General features: G+C 36.6%; 1 protein-coding gene across 3 annotated transcripts in view; it reads right to left on the reverse strand.

Moving 5' to 3' along the window:
* The window catches only part of CNOT2 (CCR4-NOT transcription complex subunit 2), a 90,119-nt gene that overhangs the window by 29,331 nt on the left and 37,596 nt on the right, over positions 1 to 23,192 (reverse strand). For 2 of the 3 annotated variants that reach the window (XM_074163012.1, XM_074163021.1), the window contains one exon: positions 8,618 to 8,740. In XM_074163012.1, coding sequence (XP_074019113.1) covers positions 8,618 to 8,728 — 111 coding nt within the window. In that variant the 5' untranslated portion in view covers positions 8,729 to 8,740. Of the gene's footprint in view, positions 1 to 8,617; positions 8,741 to 9,822; positions 9,844 to 23,192 lie in introns of those variants that run through there. The other variant, XM_074163000.1, reaches the window with a different exon arrangement.

Below are 23,192 nucleotides of genomic sequence, written 5' to 3' on the forward strand. Positions count from 1 at the left end.
TATTGTGTCATTTGGTTTTACATGAAAAGTTAATTGCAAATGACTTGTAGAGAAACATTTATAAAAACCATAATAAAGGCCAAGTACTAAATTCAGTAAGTCTAACAGCTAGTCTTAAAGTCATAACATACTTAAAACATCAAAGATAACAAGCCTGAAGAAGAAATAAATAAATATTTCTATGGATCTGTTCCAAGTTGATTAACTGCAGCATTTCTCAAATCTCACTTATTCCTCTCTAGTTTATTTTGAAATATGCCAAAAAACCCTCCTCAGCATCAAACGCTTCTTTCCGTCATAGGACAGAAAGGAGTACGTTTAAAATTTTGTCTTCTTTTTCTATTATTTCCATGTAATTTAGGTCAACAATAAAACAATTGAATTAGCCAAAACCTTAACCTATACTAGCAGGATCTTTATTTGCATTCACCACCTCTGAGTCACTATTATACTTTAATCAAACTTGGTCTACCAAGGATAATGAAGACTCAAAATGAACACTATTACTAGTACTAAAAACATTCCTTCTGGCATTCTGCAATCATTATTTTATCTGACTGGACTACTACTCACATGACACACAAAATAAAACAACTCTCCAAGAGTGTACTTGCAACAGTGGCTGGAAGTTACTCTTGAATTTCTTTCAGTTTATAATAGTCACAGGTAATGATAATCTTAATAAAAACTAAACCAGTCTAACCCTTAAGGTCACTAAAGCCTCTTTCAGTTGGTAAAATCTTTTAAGCTTTACCCAATTAAGTATATTTTAGGAAAAAATGCTCACAATTATACCTGTAAAGACCTTCAGAAAAAAAACAACACCAAACACACACACACCACAAACCCAAAAAACGTACCTAATTACTGAGATCACATCAATGAACTGCATGTTCTAGCAGTACATATATAATACCAGTGACTAATAATCTTTGATCGAGTCAAGGAAATTGTCACACAAGCTTCTGACACCTATAGCTTTTGCTGCACACACACCAAAAAAAAAAATCTGCTCTTCAAACTTTGGCATTTAGATTTAAATCAAATTGCAAGCAGTTAACAGCTACAAAATCCAATTGTGAAATAGCATGGGGTTTCAGCTTCTCTTCCAACCTCGTATGACGGAACCTAACAGACTGTTTCAATTGGCTTTCCCTGTACGCTTTAGGGGACAGAGGAGGCCTAAGACTTGCCTCACCCACAGGGCAAGTGAGCAAGACCTTGTGTAACATGAAGGGTACACTTTATTCTGCTGGCCTACAGAAGGCTGAAGGACTGAGTTGATGACAATTAAGATGTGAGCATCATTTTACTCACAAGTCTCAAATAGTCACAGTGCAGTTCTGATCATGGAAGATTCTGCTTCTAAACTCAAACTAACTGATTCAAGCAGATGGCCCAATTTTTCTGGACTGGTCTACAACAAAAGTCAGTAAGCTGTAACATGCTATGAGGGAATTTCCTTCCCCTAGTGACGAACGAGATTTTACTGAAACTCTTGATGGGTTTACTCCAGTAAGTTCATTTAAGAGTGCCAAAATTTTCAAAAAAAACCAGCCCCAGCAATTGCTCAAATTTGCCAGAACTGTGAAAAAACTGCTGCATTTTACAACCCTCTTGGGAGACTGGTGAACACAGGCTGCAGCCTCCCTGAAAGCACAGGGAGGCAGCAGGAGGAGGACCAGCAGCGGAGCTGGCCCATGGAGTTCCTGCCTCCCCCCTGCACTGCAGCATCCTGCATCTTTCAAGCAAACTCCCAACTTACTGGGGGGACACCTGCCTGTCACCATAACTGCTGTGATAGCACACCTCAGCACGGTGGCACCAAGAAAACTCAGTAAAGCAACACTTCTGCGAAGGCTGCTACATTATGCAGTTATAGCCTAAAGCTACTTTCTTAAAGACAAAATGAGCTGAAGTTAAAATGCATCAATGCAACACTAGAAAAGTCAACTAAAAGCAAAACACATTAGAATACGCAAGTCAGTCAGTGAGTAGTATCTGATAAACGATGGGTTTCTCACAGGTGCAAACATCAGCATCATTCTGTATTTGCACTATTTTATTTCTGGTGTATCTGCCATCTGTGCTGTATTATTTAATAAGAAAACAGCTGACCAACAGCGTCCAAAGAAGGAAGTGTTATACTGATAAGAAAAATAATAATAAATCAGGCCAACAGATAACAGGTGAAAAAAATACAGATTTTTCTATATTCTGTCAGTTTTTTAGTAGTATTATTAGTCCTCCTCTAGATTACAAACCACTTTGTAATACAGTGCTCACAAAATTCCATTACAAGAAAATATTTCCAAACCTCAAAATCAGAGGTCAATGAAGAAATTTTAACAGCCTGACAATTGCAGAGTATTATTTGCAAGTGAAAATTGTTACTGATCTAAATTATTTGTATCTAAATATAAAACTTTATACAGTACTGAAAAAAAAATGAAATTTTATTCAGTCTTCCAGATTTGCATCAGATCCTGTCAGATTTCCAGATCTGACAGGACAAGGGGCAATGGTTTTAAATTGGAAGAGGGGAAATTTAGGTTACATATTAGGAGGAAATTCTTTGCTGCGAGGGTGGTGAAGCACTGGAACAGGTTGCCCAGGGAAGTTGTGGATGCCCCACCCCTGGAAGTGTTTAAGGCCAGGCTGGATGGGGCTTTGAGCAACCTGCTCTAGTGGAGGTGTCCCTGCCCATGGCAGGGGATTGGAACTAGATGATCTTTAAGGTCCCTTCCAACTCTAACCATTCTATGATTCTATGATTTCATCATTTACGGTTGTGGTCTCCTGCCTCCTGTGGCACCTGGGAAGAACAGAGAGGTAGGACCGCGCTGTTGTTGGCAGCAGCATCTCAAGATCTTAAATGCAATATGTTGTTTTCAGTGACAATGACATTATTAACACGGCTATTGAAGTAAAACTCTAAAAACAAGTTCTCCCTGTGTAGAGACACTCAGTTTGATGCTACAGCGTACTAACGAACCAAAAGATTACTGAAAACTCGTCAAGAGCTGCTACAAAAAATTAAGAACTAGAACAAAGCAAATATGTTATTTCATTAAATAACCAGTTGCATAGGAAAATCTTAAAAAAAAAAACAAAACCAAAAAAACCACCCACACACTGAGCATGTAAACTACCAATATTACAATACAATATGTTCAGTGAACTGAATTATTGTGTAAGAAACCACAACCTCCCCCTTCTAGAAAAGGCAAATGATTTTATGCATGGAATTATCTGGTCCAAGGAATCACTACATACAGTAAAGTGGGCACACAAAAGCTAATATCTATTGTTGATTTAAGCAGAGATGCAGTAAAATATAGCTTTTTAGATAAAGTACAGAAACACCACTTTCTACAGTCACTTAGCTCTTCTATAAAAAAAAGTAAATACAAACTCAACCATAGTGAAAAATGTACACTACAGTCATCAACAGTGAAATTGATTTCCTTGTGATGTAATTTCAAATTGTAAAGTAAGTGATGCGAAATAATTTCAATTGAGACACATACCTCTCACAAAGTGTGTGACAGAACACTAAAAAACATTTTCTTCTCTAAGTAAAATTACTTTATCATGTATTGTTTTATTTCATAAACTCATCCAGGTACGAACTTATATGTGACAATAAAAGGCTGAATTTTGCATTCTAAATTTTTGGTTCTTTCTTCATACTGTGTAACTTCATTATGAAATCAGAAGCTATAGCTAGAATGATGATAGGCTCTGAAAGGGTATACTGCATTAAAACACAAAACCTCCCTCAACTTGTTTCTAATCTCATCCCCTGCAAGACCTTCCAACTGTTTTCAATTAATGGCATTGGAATTTTCATTCATTTAAAGTTTGTTTGGGGTTTTTTTGTGGGTGGTTTTTTTTTTTAAAAAATAAAATTCTGTTGCTTTGCATCTCACACTTCAGAGAAAAAAAGCTTAAGCCAAGTGTTTCAGAAAGCAGGCAGGGCAAACCAACCCACTATTCAGTCAAATCTACAAGTGTGTAAAGTAATGCATATGAAAATGAAAATATTCATTTGCCATTTATAATTAGAGACATGAATCTATTTTCTCACCAAAATAAGCTTTACTTTTTTTTTTTCCTCCACAAACGGATCAAAACTACTTAGACTACAAAAAGTTACATTAATGTTAAGTAGCTCTATTCAACCAGCCAGCGTTAGCGTGAATGCTGTGACTGCTTCGGTACAAGAAGATTCCATGGGAATTTTTAAATACTTCGCACAACTCCATAAGTAGCATCTGAAGTTAAGTTATGACTAAGCTAACAAACTCCCGTGCAATGATTAAGACAAATTCCAAGCAAGATGCCTTGGGAAATGAGATAGCATAGGTTTCCTTAGAATCACAAAAAACAGCATTAGAAAGTACACAATCCATCTGGTGCAACACGGTATCCCTAATACCAAAGCCGTCTCCAGAAGATTGATTAAACCCTTACACATTTAGTTTCCCTAACTTAGCAAGATTATGGATCTCTGTCTCCATGCCTCCAAGAGTACTTCTTACATTCTTACACATGAGAAATCACAGAACTTCAGACTGAACAGGTCCCATCTTTTCTCAAAGCGCACCACCATATTTTTTTTTTGCTCATTTGAAGACAGTAGGTTCAACAGCAAATGAAGGCTTTGAGTACCATTGTCACTCCATCCAAATAAAAATAAGTGTCCCTTTCCTCACAATGATTTTGCCAAGTGCACAGACAGCTCAATTAAATTGGTGAAACTGGCCACAAATAAGCTCTGCAGTTATTTTGTGGGCCCATTGCATATCTTGTCAATTTAAGTTACAGAACCACATTTGTTTCAAGCCAAATCTTAAACCATTTTCTTAACCAGTTCTATTTTCTGCAAGTTCTATAAAATATCTAATTTCTTTGCCAAAGGATTATTGTGACCTGGTTATCACACACTGACCCTATGTGCAGCAGAATTCATGGACAGAGCATTCATGGATTTACTCTGTTCCACTTCCCTACTTAACACAGCAAGGTCTGTGATGACTCAAGGCAAAGCCACTCATTTAGTAAGAAGGAAGCAGTAGATGGCTTAAGACCTAATCTCATCTAAGGAACCACAACTTTGTGCCTAAAACAAGAGACGCAAACAGCATCCACATGATTTTGGAAGCACTTGTGCACACATAACAGGCAACTCTTCCATTTCAATTATCACATCAATCCTGACTGTCTAGAACTGTATTACCTAGTGAAAAAACAGGTGAGTTACAAGAAAGCTTTTAGTTTTTAGCTACACTGAGGCTCTGAATTAAAAAAAAAAAACAAACATGTCCTAAACTATTTGTTGCTACTTCTTCCCACTTGTAAAAAGTCTTCAAAACCTAAGAAAGGACTTGAGCAGCCTTAGGTCACTTTAGCTTTGTGTTAAGGAAATTCTTTTAAAATTCAAATTAGCCAAAGCAAGAAGTTACAAGAATACCACATCAGTAAGTGCCATGAAAATCGTTTAATAAAAGGTATAAATTTTTCACATCTTTTTCAGATAGGTTATAAATTCCTTTTTGACTTACTGAGTGAAGAACTACTTCCTAATATAATTTGAAAAAAATTAAAACTTCCACCTCAGGTGTTAAAAGAAGGTAGGAAGCTGAAAAACTCCCAACCCAGTCAAACTGTGTACAAGTCATCCACTGTACCCAACCCAAAGACAACATCTCTTCACAAGGACAGAAACCCTCCTGCAAAAGTGAAGTGAAAAATAGATTTCAGAGTTTATACAAAATAACAGGCTTGCAGTAATAGCCCTTAATCTACTCTAAATTTTAGGAAGGTTTCACCATTCTGTATGTTCCTCTGCTTGGAGTACATATACACATGTGCAGTAACAATTCCCTGGAAAATAGCAACTTTTAACTTCTACAAAATTCAACAAAGTGGAAAAGCAGAAAAACACCTGTCATGTCCATTATGAGGATAAATACTAAACAAGCTTTAGTTCTTCCCAAAGAGCAGTATTTAAGGAGGCCATTCACAGAGGGCCTCCCTCAGAATCACTATCTCAGGCTGAAGAACTCTAGAGGATAAATGAAGCACTCGGGATTCTGGTGGGTATCTGATACATCAGAGAAAAAAAAAAATTAACGTTTAATTCATTTTCTACTGGTTTGTTGCTGAAACTTGCAATACATTAATTTTACCTGCTCTCACTAAAGACATACTAAAAATGAAAAAAAGGAATAATTTAAATTGCAGTAAAACTGCACCTTGTTTAGACAATTCTACTATAAAAAGGTACAAACACTGCCATTTTTCAGTAAGCTTAACAAAGAGATTGTGTACGCTAAATTTTAATCCTTTTATTACCAGTCAGATTTTCTGAATATAAAAGTGATTCACTCCTTTCCCCAAAGTTTCCTCTACCTCTATTTTTTCCCCACGTTTACCTACTCCATTTCAATATAAATGTGAAGAGAAAAAGATTCCAGATGTTTCAAGATCTAGAATGCTGGAAATTTCCCTCCCCCCAGATATTCATAAAACTGGATCCAGGTTTTGAACATTAGTCTTTATTAGCTTACGCAGAGAAAGTTCTGAGCCAATTTATTTTTGTCTGTCAATACTAAGTATTAACCAAACAACAACACAGTCAATTTATTTATTGTGTTCTCATATACAGAACAGCATCTTCAGTGGAATGCCAGTTGAAAGACTACTTGAAAACATGGTTGTTTTCAATTGGAAAAGGTTTTCAAAGCCACAAAACTGTTTGAAAACTAAAAGAATACAACTACCTTTGCAACCTCTCTCATGTACCGTGAGCCAAATGAGATATCAAAAGGAACACGTAATACAGAATATACATTTAGCTATACATGAGTGATCAAAGGTGTACAAACAATGTCAATATCACCACCGTATATTTATTTTGATCAACTTTAAAATAAATAAATAATTACAATAGCATATAACGGTTTAAGGCTTCATAAGCATAAACTCAGAAAGTTGTAATGGTTGACAGCGAAGCTACAGGGGGGAAAAAAATCCCTTAACAAGGATTTGGAAATAAAACTTTTAAAAGCTTTTACAAAAATCACTCTTCCATTTCCTGGCGGAACGACATCACTCTTCTGCCAACTACAGCAGCTTCTATGCCCCATTTTGGCCACTTGTCCCACAAGCTTTCACGATTTCTCATTTGTCATTCCCGATGTCTGGAACACCCACCTTCCTTCTCTTGAAGTCCCATTCTAAGATCCACTTCTGCAACATTGCCTACAGAAAGAGTAGGCAACTAAAACACTCATTCACTGTGTCAACAACATGCCAAGCGTCAGCTTTCACTGCGTATACATCTCACTTTACCTTTCTTACTACACAGTAACGATTTCTCCCTCAATGCATTAAATCTAAAAGGGAGGATATCTAAGAATATCTAAGAAACGCTTTGGAGAAATAGTGTCTACTGGTTATGAGAACACTGGCTGCACCTCTCGGTGTTCAGAAAAAGGAAAGTATGTTCAACATTATAAATATTCCATTGTGTCTGTGTGCATCTGTGCTACATGTACATATGTAATGGGCATAAACAGAGAAGACCAGCCTATTTAATTTTCTTTACACTAGTACATTTTAATCCTTTGCTGGCTCGCCTCAAATTTCTTATCAAAATAACTTATGAAACTGAAGTGGAAAGCTGCATTTAAGCTTTTTTTTTTTTCTTTTGTTTTGTTTTAAAAGGTTTTCTACTCTAAACCTATTTCCTTATACCATTGAAAATCTGGATTAAAATTCCACTAAGTTTATAAGAAAACGTTTATGTTTACATAGGTCAAGGTCTATACAGGCTATGTTCACATCTGCTATTAAAAAATTATATTTCTGGACAATCATGGAGGCAGATTTGAAGCAATGACAGCTTTTTAAAAGTCTGAAGGTATTTTTAAATTGTTCTATAAGTTACAAAGAAAATCTAGCATGTATGTCGCTTATACATATTAAATGCAAGTCTGTCATGAGATGGTATTACTGACCTTCAGGGGACATGAACTTCAAGTCATACTTTCACTCTACCATATATTTCTACATGCCACTCCATGTAAGAATGAAATATTTTACCAGCTAATTCATTTATTTTAATAATGAGCAGAGCTTCAGTAATGCCAATGCAATTCTAACATAAAATAATGCATTACCAAGGGGAAAAAATGTTTAGGAATCGTTGGTTTTGTAACTTGTGTCACTACAAATGGGAGAAATACCTAAATTAGAATACTTGAGCAGACAAACAAGCTGCACAAGGCATTTTCAGAAAAGGAAAAACCGTTGAAGATGTAAAATGCAAATCCACAACAAAACCATTGTAGACAAAACATGTAAACACAAGATATAATCAATAAGCCAATTTAAGTTATAACTACAGTTCTTAAAGATGAAAAAATAAAACCCTGGCATGCATACGGCTGAAGTTTACATGTATAAACTCACTGAAATGAAAGCACTTGCCACTGGAAACACTGTTATTCACAGCTTAAAGCTAAAAGAAGCCCTTCCTCACATATATTTCACATACTTGAAACTATCTCAGTATTGAAAGGGGAAAAAATAAGCTTATTGAACTTACATCTTTTTCCGACCGATGCGGGAACATCGATGATTGGCTGTAGTACATGTTTTCATCATGGTAGTCACCATCAACCCCCTCTACAAACTTCTTCCTTGAAGCACCAAACATGCTGTTTGTCACCTAAATAAGAAGAAAAACGATTATATAGTGTATATGATTTGATTTATATATATACACGCTTATAAGAGTGTATATTTTAAAACAAAAACAACTCTGTTCCTAAACATTTGAAAATTCCTCTTCAGAAATGTTTTCTATATATTGCTAATGTAACAGTTCTTCCAAGTGGGATTTTCATCTGACAAACTTGTATTTCAGAAAGGAATGGGGTGGGGAGAGAGGACACGCTTCATTTTTTGTACGGGTGTTCATTTGTTCACTGGGGTTTTTTGAATCTCATGACCGTTAACCCAGGTTTATTTAAAATTACAGAACATCAGACAAAAAAACAGAAAGTTTCTCAGATTTTCCTCTCCTCAGGTAAACACTTTCCATCTAAAAGAAGAAAATTAACGAATGTTCTTTAGAGCTCAGCCACCTTAAAAGAAATAATAATAAAGAAAGGAAGAAAAAAAAAAAAAAATGTATCTGTAAAACCACTCCCATGTCTCATCACAACTTTGGAAAAGCAGCCTTCTACTCAACCCTGTGCACTCAGAGAGCCATGATTAAGTTGAAGGTTGAGCTTAACCACACTCAACAACGTCATCACAGACTGGCAACGTTACTGAAGACAGCCCATAAAAAAACACTAGATTTTATTTTGCCCTTACTCCCAGAGGCATACACACACACAGACAGAGCTGCTAAGTCAGGAAATGGAAACTGAAGAAACAGCAACCACACAGCTGGTCACAGAACCTTAATTCATTAGAAAATTTAATCCCACAGCAAGGTCATACAACGTTGCCGAAACATCTACTGCATGCAGCGCATATTTATACACCTGACTCTTATTTACGTAAAAATACACACATCTCTTAAGTTCCTAATCTATCTGGCTACAAAACACTATCACAGCACAGTGTGGGCTAACCAAGCCCTGTTTTAACTTAACAGGTTAATGTTCAAACCAGGGAAACAGCACATACTGGGCAGCACTGGGCAACTCACCCAGTTTCTTGTACCATACAGGGCGACTGGAGAGAGCACAACCAACAGGATGGTAAATCAACCCTGAGCTACCGCCCTATATAGCCTACCTTCGAAAGGATCTTTAACATCTTGAAAAGTAAGGAAGTTAAGTTACAGTTAGGTTATGAAGTGCTCCGAGCCTTAAGATTGACTATCTTCACTACTGACAGCATTAGCTAAACTTAAAAAAAAACAAACACATGGAACAATTTTTAATTTTTTTTTTTTTCAGGAGTCATTTTACTTTATCTTTGGCTCATGCTTAAAATTGAAATTTCAAAACATTTATTCTTTTTGGCTGCAAGGAGAGTTACCTTCAGCTTGAAATCCTCTTATCCCTACTGATAAAAAATTACTCTGATATTCCTCACAGCGGGGCTTACTCGAATTTCACCTTTATGATGAAGATTTCTAGGCAGTGTTTGGTAACATGGGTGCTCCTATACTAGTAACAACTTAACCTCATGATTTCAAAGTCATAGGAGTTTTGAGTAAAAGTAAAGTCAACACTTGGGATGCATTTAATACAGCTATAATCACAGAATTGCCCTAAAACATCCAGCTAAACAAAAGTCTATTCCACTACTCCTACAACAGCGTTTCAGATATTTAGACTAGTGATGTTTCAAAACAAATTTATGTTACAGACATGTGAAGGCATGTAAAGGTAAGGTGCATCTTCTCCAGATGAAACTCGTATTTTATGATATTTACAAAAATGTGCAAATATAAGGTCTCAAACTGCTCAAATGCATTCAGCTGACTTTCACACTTGTAGTGAAGCTTTCATTACACTGTAATAAGCATATCCCACTGTGCTAATCCCCTTACAATGCAATTATCACCTACCAGATGGGATGGAGCATTTAACAGGCTAAGGGGATTATCTTGTCCTTTGCTCTGCCTGAGTAAAGTGCGGAGAGATGAGAGACAAGCAGTTGCCTTTAACTGCTGTAAAAAGGATAGTGAAATGCTTTGGTGAAGCTATCCCAAGCAATGGGATGAAGCCGAGAGTCTCTCCTGCTCCTGAGAAGGCAAAAGGCAGCTTTTCACAAGTCCCAAAGAATTTTTTGGTGTTCCTTTAACAATACCTGGGATAAGAAAATTTTTTTTTGCCACATAACCTTTTCTTGCAATACACCATATCAGAATAAAAAAAATTAATTGTGATAGAAAGCCAGTCACTGAGGTACACGATACTGTACTAATGTAATACTTAACCCTGAGCTACAGTACAGGAACTGTGTAAGGGGAAAAAACAATTCTGTCTTTGACCCTGTAGCTTTTGATCTTATTTCCGCAAAGGTTTACACATGGCTGGCTACACATGCACCATAAAGATTTCTGAGTCAGTGGGGTAAGGTCAGAGCTTTCAGTCTCAAAATATATGTTTAAAGCTGCTGCGAGAAAGCTAGTATGTGCAAATACGAAGCCTAAATACTGAAACGCTAGAAGAGGTTTTAAATATTCTCCACTAAATTTGTCTAAAAGTTTATTTTCTATATCAATAATTGTAGAAGACGTTGGCCCAAAACCTAATCAAGATTATGCCCTGAAGACTGATGAAGTGCTGCTGCTGCTGATTAACTGATATTAATATGGAGTCTTATAAGAGCATAGATATTAAAAAAAAACTTTTAATAATTAGACAGATTAAATATTTTTATTGGCAACCCATATTTCCAGATGATGCCTAACAGGACTGTGCTGTTGAACTCCAGAGAGCAGAGCAGTGCATTGCAGGCTGCAGCTGCGGGGAAGGGGGGAAGGCCGGAGCCCTGCCTGCAGCCCAGCTGCATCGCTGTGCCTGACTGCTTTGAAGACCTTCAAAAACCTTTTTTGCAGAGACTGACACTTCTTCACAGCAGCAGTTTTGTAATGCTGTGCTGTTCAATGCTGCCAAGCGAAGCAGTCGCATGCAGCGCTCAAGCTGTCCGCGCTCCCACCGAGGGAAGCGGGACAGGCGCTGGAAGGCATTCTGGCAGTTGCCTGCACCCCTAACAGGATTCCAGTTCACCAGAAAGAACTGCTGCTTGTTCTCAGGGTGAACCGCAGCACAGATCGCAACAGAGAAACGTGGTGCTGCAATTCACGCTGCTATCCAGCCCTGTTACAAAACTAACAGCACCATAAAATGAGGCAGGCGCTAAAGACCAGTAACCGAATGGGCAGGAACTCGGATTAGAGACTGAAGTTGCCGCTGCGGTAGCCAGGCTGATTACTTCTTGCTTGTTCTTAGGCTAACAGCAGCAGCCAATTTATCTACTCTCCAGTGACTGTAAACAGCTGGCAAACTTCTGAATCAGAGCACCTATCCCCGTGCAGACTTTTATAATATTATAGCAGGTTTATGTAATGGAAGTGTCAGGTGGTTTTCAAGTTAGCAGTACGCATCTTTCTATCCACATTAACTTATTCCAGTATTCACTAACATACTCATCAGTCAGTCACGCTGCAAGCACACGCACAGATACTGAAAAAATGCTGTCGCAATACTACTTGTAAGGTGTGAGAATAACTGGGGCTCTGCCAAACACGGGCAGATCTGCAGGTGGAACTTTGTTGCTTATTTCTTAGGACAAGAAGCCACCAGGAAACCTCATACACAAAGACCACAGCTCCTTTTTCACAGATCAACATCCAATCAGCTACAAAAGTAAGTACAGCAAAGTTCATGCAGCGCTTACAAATACATTTTAAGCCCTTTGGAAAGTAACAGTGACCTGAAGTTTTGTACCTTTACAGAGTCTATACTGATGAGGTGAAAGGTAGAAATCAGCTCTTGTATTTCAATCCCTCACTGATACATATATACCTATATACAGACACACACACACTTATGCCAACACAATCTCACAGAAGTGGTACTCCAATTGCATGGCAATTTTATTAAGTAAAGAATTCCTGTCTACTCAGCCTAATTTCATACAGATCCCTCTCCTAATCCTGTAACTACTTTTCTACTGTGGGAACTCAGTGCTCTGTTGCACAAGACACACTGGCAGTGTAACCATTCATTAAAAATGCAAAAAACGGTGCACTTCTGTCGATTCATCCTTTACCATAATATTGCAAAAGTACTTATAACTCCCACTGGCAGACCCATGTACAAATATTATTAGAAAATATTCATGGTAACAGAGGAAAGAAAGGGAAGGAGCTACATGTTAGGATGGAGTTGAGAGAACTAACCAGCCACGTTGCCACAAACCAGACCCAATTCTGTTCAGATGAACACAAGCGCTTCTTTCAAAGCGCAAGCACATCATGTTTAAAAACCAGATTTGCCCACAACTTCAAGCTAATGTTAACCAAGCAAAATGCAGTCACAAATCTGACAAGAACTTTAACTTCTGTGGAACATTTCCTAACAGCAACTGCTACAAGGGAACTAAAGGCACCTACAAATCTTAAGAACTTGAAGCATCTAATAAGCAGTTTGCTGTGGTCATTGACCTTTATCCTTCAGCTGAGTACGTAACACAATCAACATTACTTATTTTAAAAAAAAATTAAAACCAAACAATACAACAGATTAAGAAAAATCCTCTTCATTGCAAGAAACACTGATATAGCATACTTTAGCATGCAAAAACTTGTTTGTTAACAAAACCTGAACACACATTATTGACACAGAATTTGTAAGGAAAACCTATTAAAAATGTTGTCATCTTAAGCTGCAAAAAGTTCTTCTCCTTAATCACTTATAAAGTGATGCTACAATTGTATATTAAATTAGTTTAACAGCCTGAAGCAAATTCTGATATTAAAATATGAAAACTAATTATGTTTCTGTTTTGCAATATTACTATAGGTTGTGCCCAAGGAGAGCTCACTAATGACATTAACATAGACAACTCTAAACTAAGAGGATACTATGAAGTCTCCCTGGAGAATGAATATTTTTAATTTTGCATAGAGCAGAAAAATCAATTATTGCATTACAACTGATTAAACTCATCGTCTTTATGAGAGCTCAAAATATATACAGTAATACAAGTTAAAAAAAAAAAAACTACTCTAGGAATTTTAGCAGTATCTTCCCTTTCCTGCTTCTCCAATGACTACGGTATTTGCCAACAAGCACACTATCATTATGTGAGAGTAATTAAAAGTTGTAATCTCAGTCTGATGTTGAAGAGCTTCCATCCACCTATACACTAAGGCTCCTGATGTTGCTGTTTAGGCCTTACCAACGTTAATAATTTACTTTATTTTTTTCCCTTCTGTTACAAATCAATGTTTGCACATGAGGTAACATATTTGCATATCCAAAGTATCTACAAAAGTGACCCTTAACAAGACTTTCAGTGAGAAATAAGCATCTCAAAAAAATAAGACTATCACAAAAGTCACATGCTGGTAATCACCAAATCAGCCTGCAATTTAAGTCAAAATATAGAATTTGGAATTCCAACAGTTGGAAAAGATAGCATAAATTCCATTTTATAGTAAAAAATGCTACTGTTTATGATTTTTATTTCTCAGTGTCAAAGATAATTCCTATTTGGCCCTAACTGGAACTGATACACAATAGAACATATACTACCAACTTGCTAGATGCAAATGATCTCTCAAATCCCAACCCTTTACTGATAAGTTATAGCTATCAAAAAACACCATGAAAAGTACACTGGTACAAGCAGATTTTATTTTCAGGATGAAAGACAAAACAAAACTAGAAGTTGAGATCCTTTGTTCCCTCCTTTCATTTCAGAATCACAGTCACTCCATTCCTCCAAGGTGACTGATAACCTCTAACAGCAGACTGTATGCTTACGCTACAGTAGCCCTTCAAACAAATTTGAAGTATCAACAACACATAATCATGGAAAATGGAACATCTCACTATATTTCTTTTTTGTTAAAAAGCCTCTCCTTGACGAGCTTAATACTGGCACAGATTTGTACTCACTATTATACTATTGTATAATAGGTATTTTGGAAAACAGGTATTTTGTCCATCTTTAACAACTTGTTTTATATTATTTTAACCTGTGTAAGTATTTTTAAGTTTAAATCTCAGAAATACGGAAGATTGAAATGAAGACAACCACAATATCTGAGACACAAATCTGCCAAAAAAACCTTGAAGGTTGGATAGCCTTTAGAGTAATCTCATAGTACTTGTGTCATATGGTTCATAAATTGATTCTTTTCCAAATTCACAGATTTGTGAATTTGGAATTTCTACAGATTGTAGAAAATAACAGCCATAAAGCACTATCTGATTCACAGAATTACTTAGATCATGTCTCAAAGTAGTTCAAGATATAACCAGTCTCCTTAAAACGATGCATGGTCTTTCCTTTCAAAAAGGAAATATGACATATGAGAGCATAACAACTTCTACGCAGGAACTCCAGACAAAAATTTCGAGCATGAAGGAAATAAAGAAGATATAGTTAAGATTTTAAACTATCCTCCACTCATATTCTCAAGAACAGCTATCTACAAGGAAAAATTTTTCAAGTTTCCATGAAGTACAATAATGCTTTCAAAAGCTACACTAAAACTGTGAATCTCTGCTGCATGTAAACTATATCAGGAAAGTGCAGTCCATAACATCAAACAAGCCACAGAAAAGCCACAGAAATTCTCTTGACCAAGATCTACATGCTAACTGCTTTAAACCTTTAACCGTCCTTAACTATTACGAAATGAACACTTTCAAACACTTCTGAAATGAAACAGCAAAAGAGGAATAAGAAAAACTATCCTACATTAAAATAAAAATAAACCAACATTGAGATTACTAAAGCTAAACTTGAAAATTGAGATTACAAGAAGCTCCATTTGGTTTCATAACATGGTTGCCACCATGCCCACCCTGGGGCAGATTTCCGCAGGTTCTACTCCTGCTAATCACAGGCCCAAGATTTGGAAGATATCAGAAATCAACAGTGGTTGGGCATGTGACTTTGCACTAAGCTGTGTGGGTGCCTTTTATGGATCTTATCAATGAGATGTTCACGCAGGAAATAATCTTTGCATGCGCCATTCAGCAAAATCCAAACACACACACAAGAAAGACATTTCAAAGGTGAGAACGGCAGCAAAGGATCTGCAAAAGTGACCAGAAAAGCAAACAAACCAGCACTCCACCTACAGCACCTGTGGGGAGAAACCAAGAATATGACAGATGCATTCCACCTTATTTAGTGATGTGACCTGAGGAGAAGCAGGAACGTGTCCTTTGTTCACATGGCAATGAAGTCACAAGTCCTGACTAACCACACATATGCATACCCACACACGTACTGTTTAACACACAGCTAGATGATCTGTCAAAGACGTGGTTTTAGAATTCTATCGATCAGGAAAAACTATTACTTGTCTGACAGTATTCTAAATAATATTATTTACTTATTATTAAGAAAAAAACCAAAACCAATATGCAACCTTGAACAGCCTATCCAAAATGTGAGTATATTTACGCACTCTTTTCTTGATGCTTCCAGTCATTAGTAGTATTTATAGTCCATTCAAGACTAAGAGGGGTTCTATATTTAATTTAACATAGCGTTCCTGACTTACTGTTGTAAAACACTAAGTTTGGCTGTGCAACACCCTTCAAACTCTAAGGTTTCACCACAAAACATGATTGCATTTTAGAAAAAAGGGGCAATCTGCCAGTAACTTCAGGGGCCAATGTGTTGGCTCATACTTTTAATTCAATGTTATTTTAAGTAAGCATGCAGTGAACACCACCAAGAATCTTGAAAATAAATGATGTACCGGCATACTCTTGTTACCTACTTAAGACACTCCTGAGTCACAGTATTTCTTTAAAAAAGAAACTACATGACTTTGTAAACAAAAAGTAACTTTTAAACTATGTTCTCAGTTGATGATCCAACAAGACATTTACCAGCTAAATATATATGTTTCATATCTATTTAATGATTGTCTTTTGGAAATACCATCAAAGAAGAGATCAGTTCTGCTAAGAAGCCAGACTTAACCAAAATTAGGTTCAGAAACCAAACAAGCTCCTGAAGTACCTATGTTGTCATGGGAAAACAAAATAAAACTCAACAAACAAGCAAAGAAGCGCATAAAATAACAGACAGGCAAACTTGCATTTCTCATAACTATTACAGTAAACCTGTCTATGAAAACTGGCTAAAATGAAAATAGGTCAGTCTTAGAAAGGAGAAATTCGACTGTCAAGTTTGTAAATACGTAAGCAAAAGACAAAATTCCATTCTGCAAAGATAACAAAATTGGCTTCAAATATTCTCAGAATAAACTCATTAGTACAGTGGCACTTCTCTTGGCTCCTCAAAAGTTTATTCTGTGAGTTTCTCTTAACCAGTATTTTGCATCTCAACCGTAAGAAAAATTGCCATTGGAAGATAATGGAACGACAACTCTATACCTTCTTTTGTTTGATAAACTTTGACTCATCCCATTAGGTAATTCAGGAATGCACTGATTGAAAACTACGTGTAGTTTTAACTAAAAATTGATTTTGCAATTGAACAACATTGCAGTTTGCAAGGCCTGCATTAGTGCTTTTGAGTATTTTGCAGTAGACAAAACAAGTTTTGTTGTATTTCAGAAGTACCCTTTCATAACGAATTAGAGTAAGATATCCTCTAATTCAGCATGTTAATCTATTTGAATTTTATCTCCAGTTTCATGCCTGGGCTTGCCTTTTTTTTTTTTTTTTTTTTTTTTGCTTTGTGGTGTGTTTTTTTTAATAAATAAAAAGGCACTTTACTCAGTCACAAATTCTAGATCTGCTCAGATGCACTCTAGAGAGTTTCTTAATAGGGCACATATAATGGTAAAGCCCAGCTTTAAAAGATTAGGAAATCAGCTACTGCACTAAGTTCTTCGGAAATAAAAAAATCCTATCATTCCCTCCAGTCCCCAGAGAAAGAAGTCGGGATTCAGCATTTTCTTAAACATTGCAATACTTTGAGCAAATTGATAAAAATGTAATTTCTGCATTCAGCAGAATTCTGCTGCAGCAAATTCTTTGTATGGCCAAACTCACATGATATATGCACAGTCTGAAAGCTGGATCAGGTAACTGGAGAAATGAATCTACAAAATAACATCATACTGAGTACATACAAATTGTTCTTTGCAAAGACTTAGAACTGACAGATTCTATGCATTTCTCATGGAAGCAAAGAAGAAAGCAGTGACAAAAAAGCCAGGAGTTAAAGAAATTTGCACTTCCTACTCTAAAAACTCATTTCTGTATGAAATAGGTCGCAGAACTAGTTATAACTTAAGTAACTTAGCTGAAAACTCAAAGAGGGGTGCCAAGACAATGAGGTGAAGCAGATATAGGGAACAAGAAGTTTCATCCTGAAAACACTGTTGCAATTTGTATAAGCAACAGAAAACAGGGGATTTCAACAGGGAAATGCCAGTCTGCTGTCAAGAGTACTGGTACTATCAACTCTCCTTACTGCACTCCCCCTCTGCTAGAACACACCAAAACAGGACAGCTGTTTCACTAGTATACGTTCCATGATATGTGTGGAGCATATAGCAGAGAGAAGATCCCCAAGGGACACATGCAAGGGCATTAAGCAAGTTAAGTGATAATCAGACAGGTGGTAAACCAGGTTTGGAATTCTAGCATCTTAATTCATGGAATCCCCAGGCAGGAAAAATATTTTAAAATATGCAAAGAAATTAAGTATTTTTTTTAAGAAAAGCTCAGAACAGGTTAAGAGGAAAAAAACTGACAGGTTTTCATTCTTCATTGGTATTCAACAGTCATCACATACACAAAAAATATTTTTGATAGCAATTAGAACCGGAAGTTAAGTAAGATTAAGGAGGTTGGACTCCAGCTTCACAATGAGGAGATCTGCTACGCTAAAGTATGTATTTCTTCTCTATCAAGTGTTACAGCTTCAGTATCAACATGACATACTTTGCCACCTTTGATGCTTGGCTAGCCACCCCACACCTTTTTCTACAAACAACAGAAAAATCAGATGATGGACCAACAGACCTTAACCTGGAAAACAAAACCAGGTCTTAATCCAGCCAAAGCCAGTCAATTGCTCTCACTAAGATCGCACTTGTGAAGCGGAGACAATGGCTCCCAGTATTACAGAAATGTTATAAGGATTTCATTAATAAAGAGCATCTCAGAAACCTTTTATGTTTATAAATAGTCCCCTAAGTTATAAAAACAAAAGAAAACCTTTGGTGGAGTAACATGTAAACCTTCTTTTACACTGAAATAAGGTGGTAACCATTTTTCTCAATTATGCCCATTGTAACGAGTATGTTAATAGCTGATACTCCTCCCAAGTTTTACAAGGAAAGCCAGTGTTGAGGAAAGAGAAAACCACCCCCCTCCCAAAGGTCTTAGGGAGGCTTTATCCCTCCAGGGGACACAAAACTGAAGACGGCCAGCAGGCCAGCAGCAATGGCAAGGCAGGGGGTGGTTGCACGGGGACAGGAGTAGATGAGTTGGAAACATGAAGGTGCAAGGGAAGGGAAGGAAAGACGGTTGGTGATAACACAGCTGAGAAGCAACTCAAGCAGTGTTAGGAGGATGGTGTCGCTACACTTGTCAGTGAGCAAGTCAGAAGACCCTGTGCACACTCTATCACTGTGAGAGTATTTTTTCCCTTTCTCTTAATCTTGATGTGGTCCCTTATATAATATCTAAGCCAAGCTGGTATCATTTCATCTGCTAAGTGTCCTCCAGCTTTCTCTGTAGAGTCATTACCTTACATACCCTCCAAGCAATATTTCTTAACAGTTCCTACACACGTGATTCAGTTGAAGCCAAAAATGCCCATTGATAAGCTTTGTAGATCTGTTACTTCTACAAAATATTAAGCCTTATTAAATGATGTATGTTGCAACAACTATTAGGTAGCCTGTATCTTTTCACTGGACACTATCTTTCGTTAGTGCGTTTAGAAACTTTTGCACTATATAGCAGACAGTGAGATAAAGCTTATAAAGTGAAAGGAAAAAAACCTAAATTTAGTAATTCAAATGCGGTTTGTGATCCTGGGATTTAGACGTTTTCATCATAGCAAATCTTATCTACTGTGGGAGAAGAATAAAAGATTAAAAAAATAAAGAATAGGACTTCTTCAACTTTTTATTTGCTTTCAGCTGAGAGACTCAGCCAGGAGGCCAGATTTCTGCATCTGTGCTTCAGCTAAAAGAAGGGTAACCATCAGTCCACCTGGAACATTTCCACATTGACACTGAACTCACTCCTCTTTCCAGGAATACTTCGAGTACCTTTTTTTTTTTTCTTCTTCTTCCTTTTTTTTGCGTAACAACTGATTCCACTAACTTTTTAAGACAGCAGCACTGCCTACCTATTCTCTCCTGGACACAGCCAAAACTTTCATGTCTGGTTCATCTAAAACATTGTATTTTAAATAAGCACTGGTTTCCCAAGCATTTCCGCCAGTTAAGCACTGTACAGTCAGATGTAGATCATGATTAATGGAGTAGCAACAGGAATTTTTTTTTAATCTATTTCATTAGTCGGATGGAGTTTGTTGACATTAAGTAAATCAGTACTAGACCCATTTCTACTCCAGCTTTTGCCACAGGAAAAAAAAAAATAAAAGGATGCTGTTGGGTTATTTTTGCATTGAGCGATCACAAGACAGAGGACAACTGAAAAAGAGCACAACTATTTTTTAAATATTTATCTAACAATACATTCACATATACAGTATTCAATGTAAGCTGCTGACCATTTGTTTGAAGTATCCTTAAGAAAGAGGTAATAACACTGTTTTTACTTTATGTTGAATTTTAAGAAATACAGGGTTCCTTTTGGTTTGGTTTTTTTTTTTTCCAGAAGTATTCTAAAAACAGAAATAGCTGAGAATATTCTGGCCAAAAAAAGTCATTCTGCACACACAGCACATCAAACATCTTGTCTTACATTAAAACACAACTGGAAAATTCAAAACATTAAGTATGTTTAATATATTGAACCCTTGAAGAGAAAGAAATATTTACGAGCTGCCACAACTTCCTGGCAGCATACTTGCTTCTCAGTGACTCTCCTTCTCCAGACTAATGGTACATTCTGCAAAAGCAGAAACATTTCCCAAGAGCACAGACAGGTTAAAGTTAAATTCATGCACGGCTTTCTAGCATGTCCTCCTAAAACTTACTTAAGAGAGTCTGTGACTCTTCAGGGCAGCACAAAAATGCAAAGTTAAAATTAAAGGCTTCTATTCTTTGGGTTTTTTTTTTGTTTTGTTTTTTTTTTTTTAAATGAAAGCCTTGAGACACTTTAGGAAGTATGTTTCTCAAAATATTTCAGGGCCTGTTCCTTGTAACCTTCTGACTACGCAGATAGGCTATGCTGTGATTACAGCTGTAATGGGTTCAGCCATAAAATAAAGTATGACAAAACAACTTTGATGTTTTTACATCATATGTAAGGAAAAAGGATACAAACAGTCTTAAAAAAAAGAGACAGAATTTATTTTAAAGATAATGAAAAGAGTATCAGAATAGAATTACTTCAGACTTCAATTTGCTAAACTCCAATTCTTTATTGATTTTTTTATTATTAAGTGTTAATTGATGTTAGTAAAGAATGTTCAGTTAGATACTATTCCACACTGGAGAAGATAAATTACAGACTCTGAAATCCCTACCATGCTATCACAAATACAATCACCAAGTAAAATTAAGAAAGCAGTAAATGCACCTATCATGACTTTCCACTGTACTAATCTTCCACACGTTTAATTTAAACCTCTTCAATCATTCTGTTCTCCATTAACATCATCAAGAAATGAATTAATCTAGCTATGCACTCTCTTGTTTAAGCAGGTGGACTTCAGACTCCCATGTTGTAAAACTTTAGCTCAGTATGTACTGTAAATTTTGTTCAAATATCAGGAACTGAAATAACATGTCATTTTTCATCTTGAAGAAATCCCCCTTTGAAGTGACAGACTTTACACCAAAACATTTTAAAATGGAGCTACCTCAAATTGGCAGTCTAAGCTCAGACTGCAAATGTTGCTTAGACCTAGCCCAAGTCCCAGACATGGGATAGTCCCCTCCATCTCTTACCTTCCCCAGAGTTTCCTCAGAAAACAGCCACATGTATTTAGAGCCCCAAGACAGGACAGCTTTTCTTTTCCTACAGCTGATTTTATAAGATACTAAAGTTATACTGACCAGCATTACCACACTGACAGCAGCATTACTACACTTTCATCTACAGTTGCAATAGCAAACCATTCAAATCAATTTTAGTCTCAACCCATTTTACCAGTATTGCAGATGGGGAAAATACAGGGATTTAAATCATTACACCACAGTCTGATGCCAAACTCTTTCAAGTCTTCCCAGGGTCAGCTAAGTCCTGGAAGAAGTTCTTGCTTTTTGAGTGATACAATCCCTTCCCCACCCTCCCCCCACCCTGCACAATTTTGAAGCAGGACCCTTAAAAGTTTTTCTTTTAAAAAAACACATTGTTCCAGCATTAAATCTTGTTCAGGAAAGACAGAGAAAGACTAATTTCTTTACCACATTTTCAAAATGTAAAATATATTTCAGAGAACTATATTTATCTTTTTTTTTTTTTAAAAAAAAGTCAGATTCACACTCAAATTCCAAATGAATACTTTAAAGGCATGGATGTACCTTTCTCTGACCATCAGGCTGGTGAGAATACGAAGGGTGATACATTTCATCATGAACCTATAAACAGGTAACTGCCTCCAGTTATCCAGTAACATAAATTTGTAACTATTCTTAAATTGAACAAAACATCACCCGCATAGTACAGCTTTCTTTCAATAACAGGAAGTGTACAATAATTAGCTTTCAAAACCTACAAATTCTGTATAGTGACTGGATATACGTCATACATCAAAAGCTTTCTACTTATTAACAGAAAAAAAAACTTGATGAGATTGCTGGATCACCCACATTTAAGTGAAATGCAAAAGAAAAAAAATCAGTCACATATGATTTTTTTAGGAATCTGAACTTAAACAGTTATCAAGCAAATTCTGTTGCAGACAAACCATATGCCTCCAAAACTGCAGATTCCAGGAAGGGAGGCTCCATTAGCACTCACTGCTTCCAGAGTACTGACCAGAATTTTGTTAAGCAGCTGCAAAGAAAGGTCTAGATGACACAAAATAAATACTTGATGAAAAGCTTTGAAAGCAGAACAAGGCAAAACAGATATACTACTGATAGTTGGTAGACTCAAGGTGTTCTTTGAGAATAGGAAGGTTGTTTAGGATACTGTAAAATTAGTTTAAAAATGACAGAAAATCAATTATAGGGAGGGAGGAATACAAACACATAACCATGATCCACTGCAGGCTGCAATTACAAAAATGTGATGGCAACAAGTTTTTCGGATTCTGAAGTGACAGAGAGAAGCCTTCACTGGACAATTCTTCGATTGAGGGGCTGCACAGGCAGATTTTTGATTTTT

Source organism: Numenius arquata, chromosome 2 (assembly GCF_964106895.1).
Source record: "Numenius arquata chromosome 2, bNumArq3.hap1.1, whole genome shotgun sequence".
Taxonomy (NCBI): Eukaryota; Metazoa; Chordata; class Aves; order Charadriiformes; family Scolopacidae; genus Numenius; species Numenius arquata.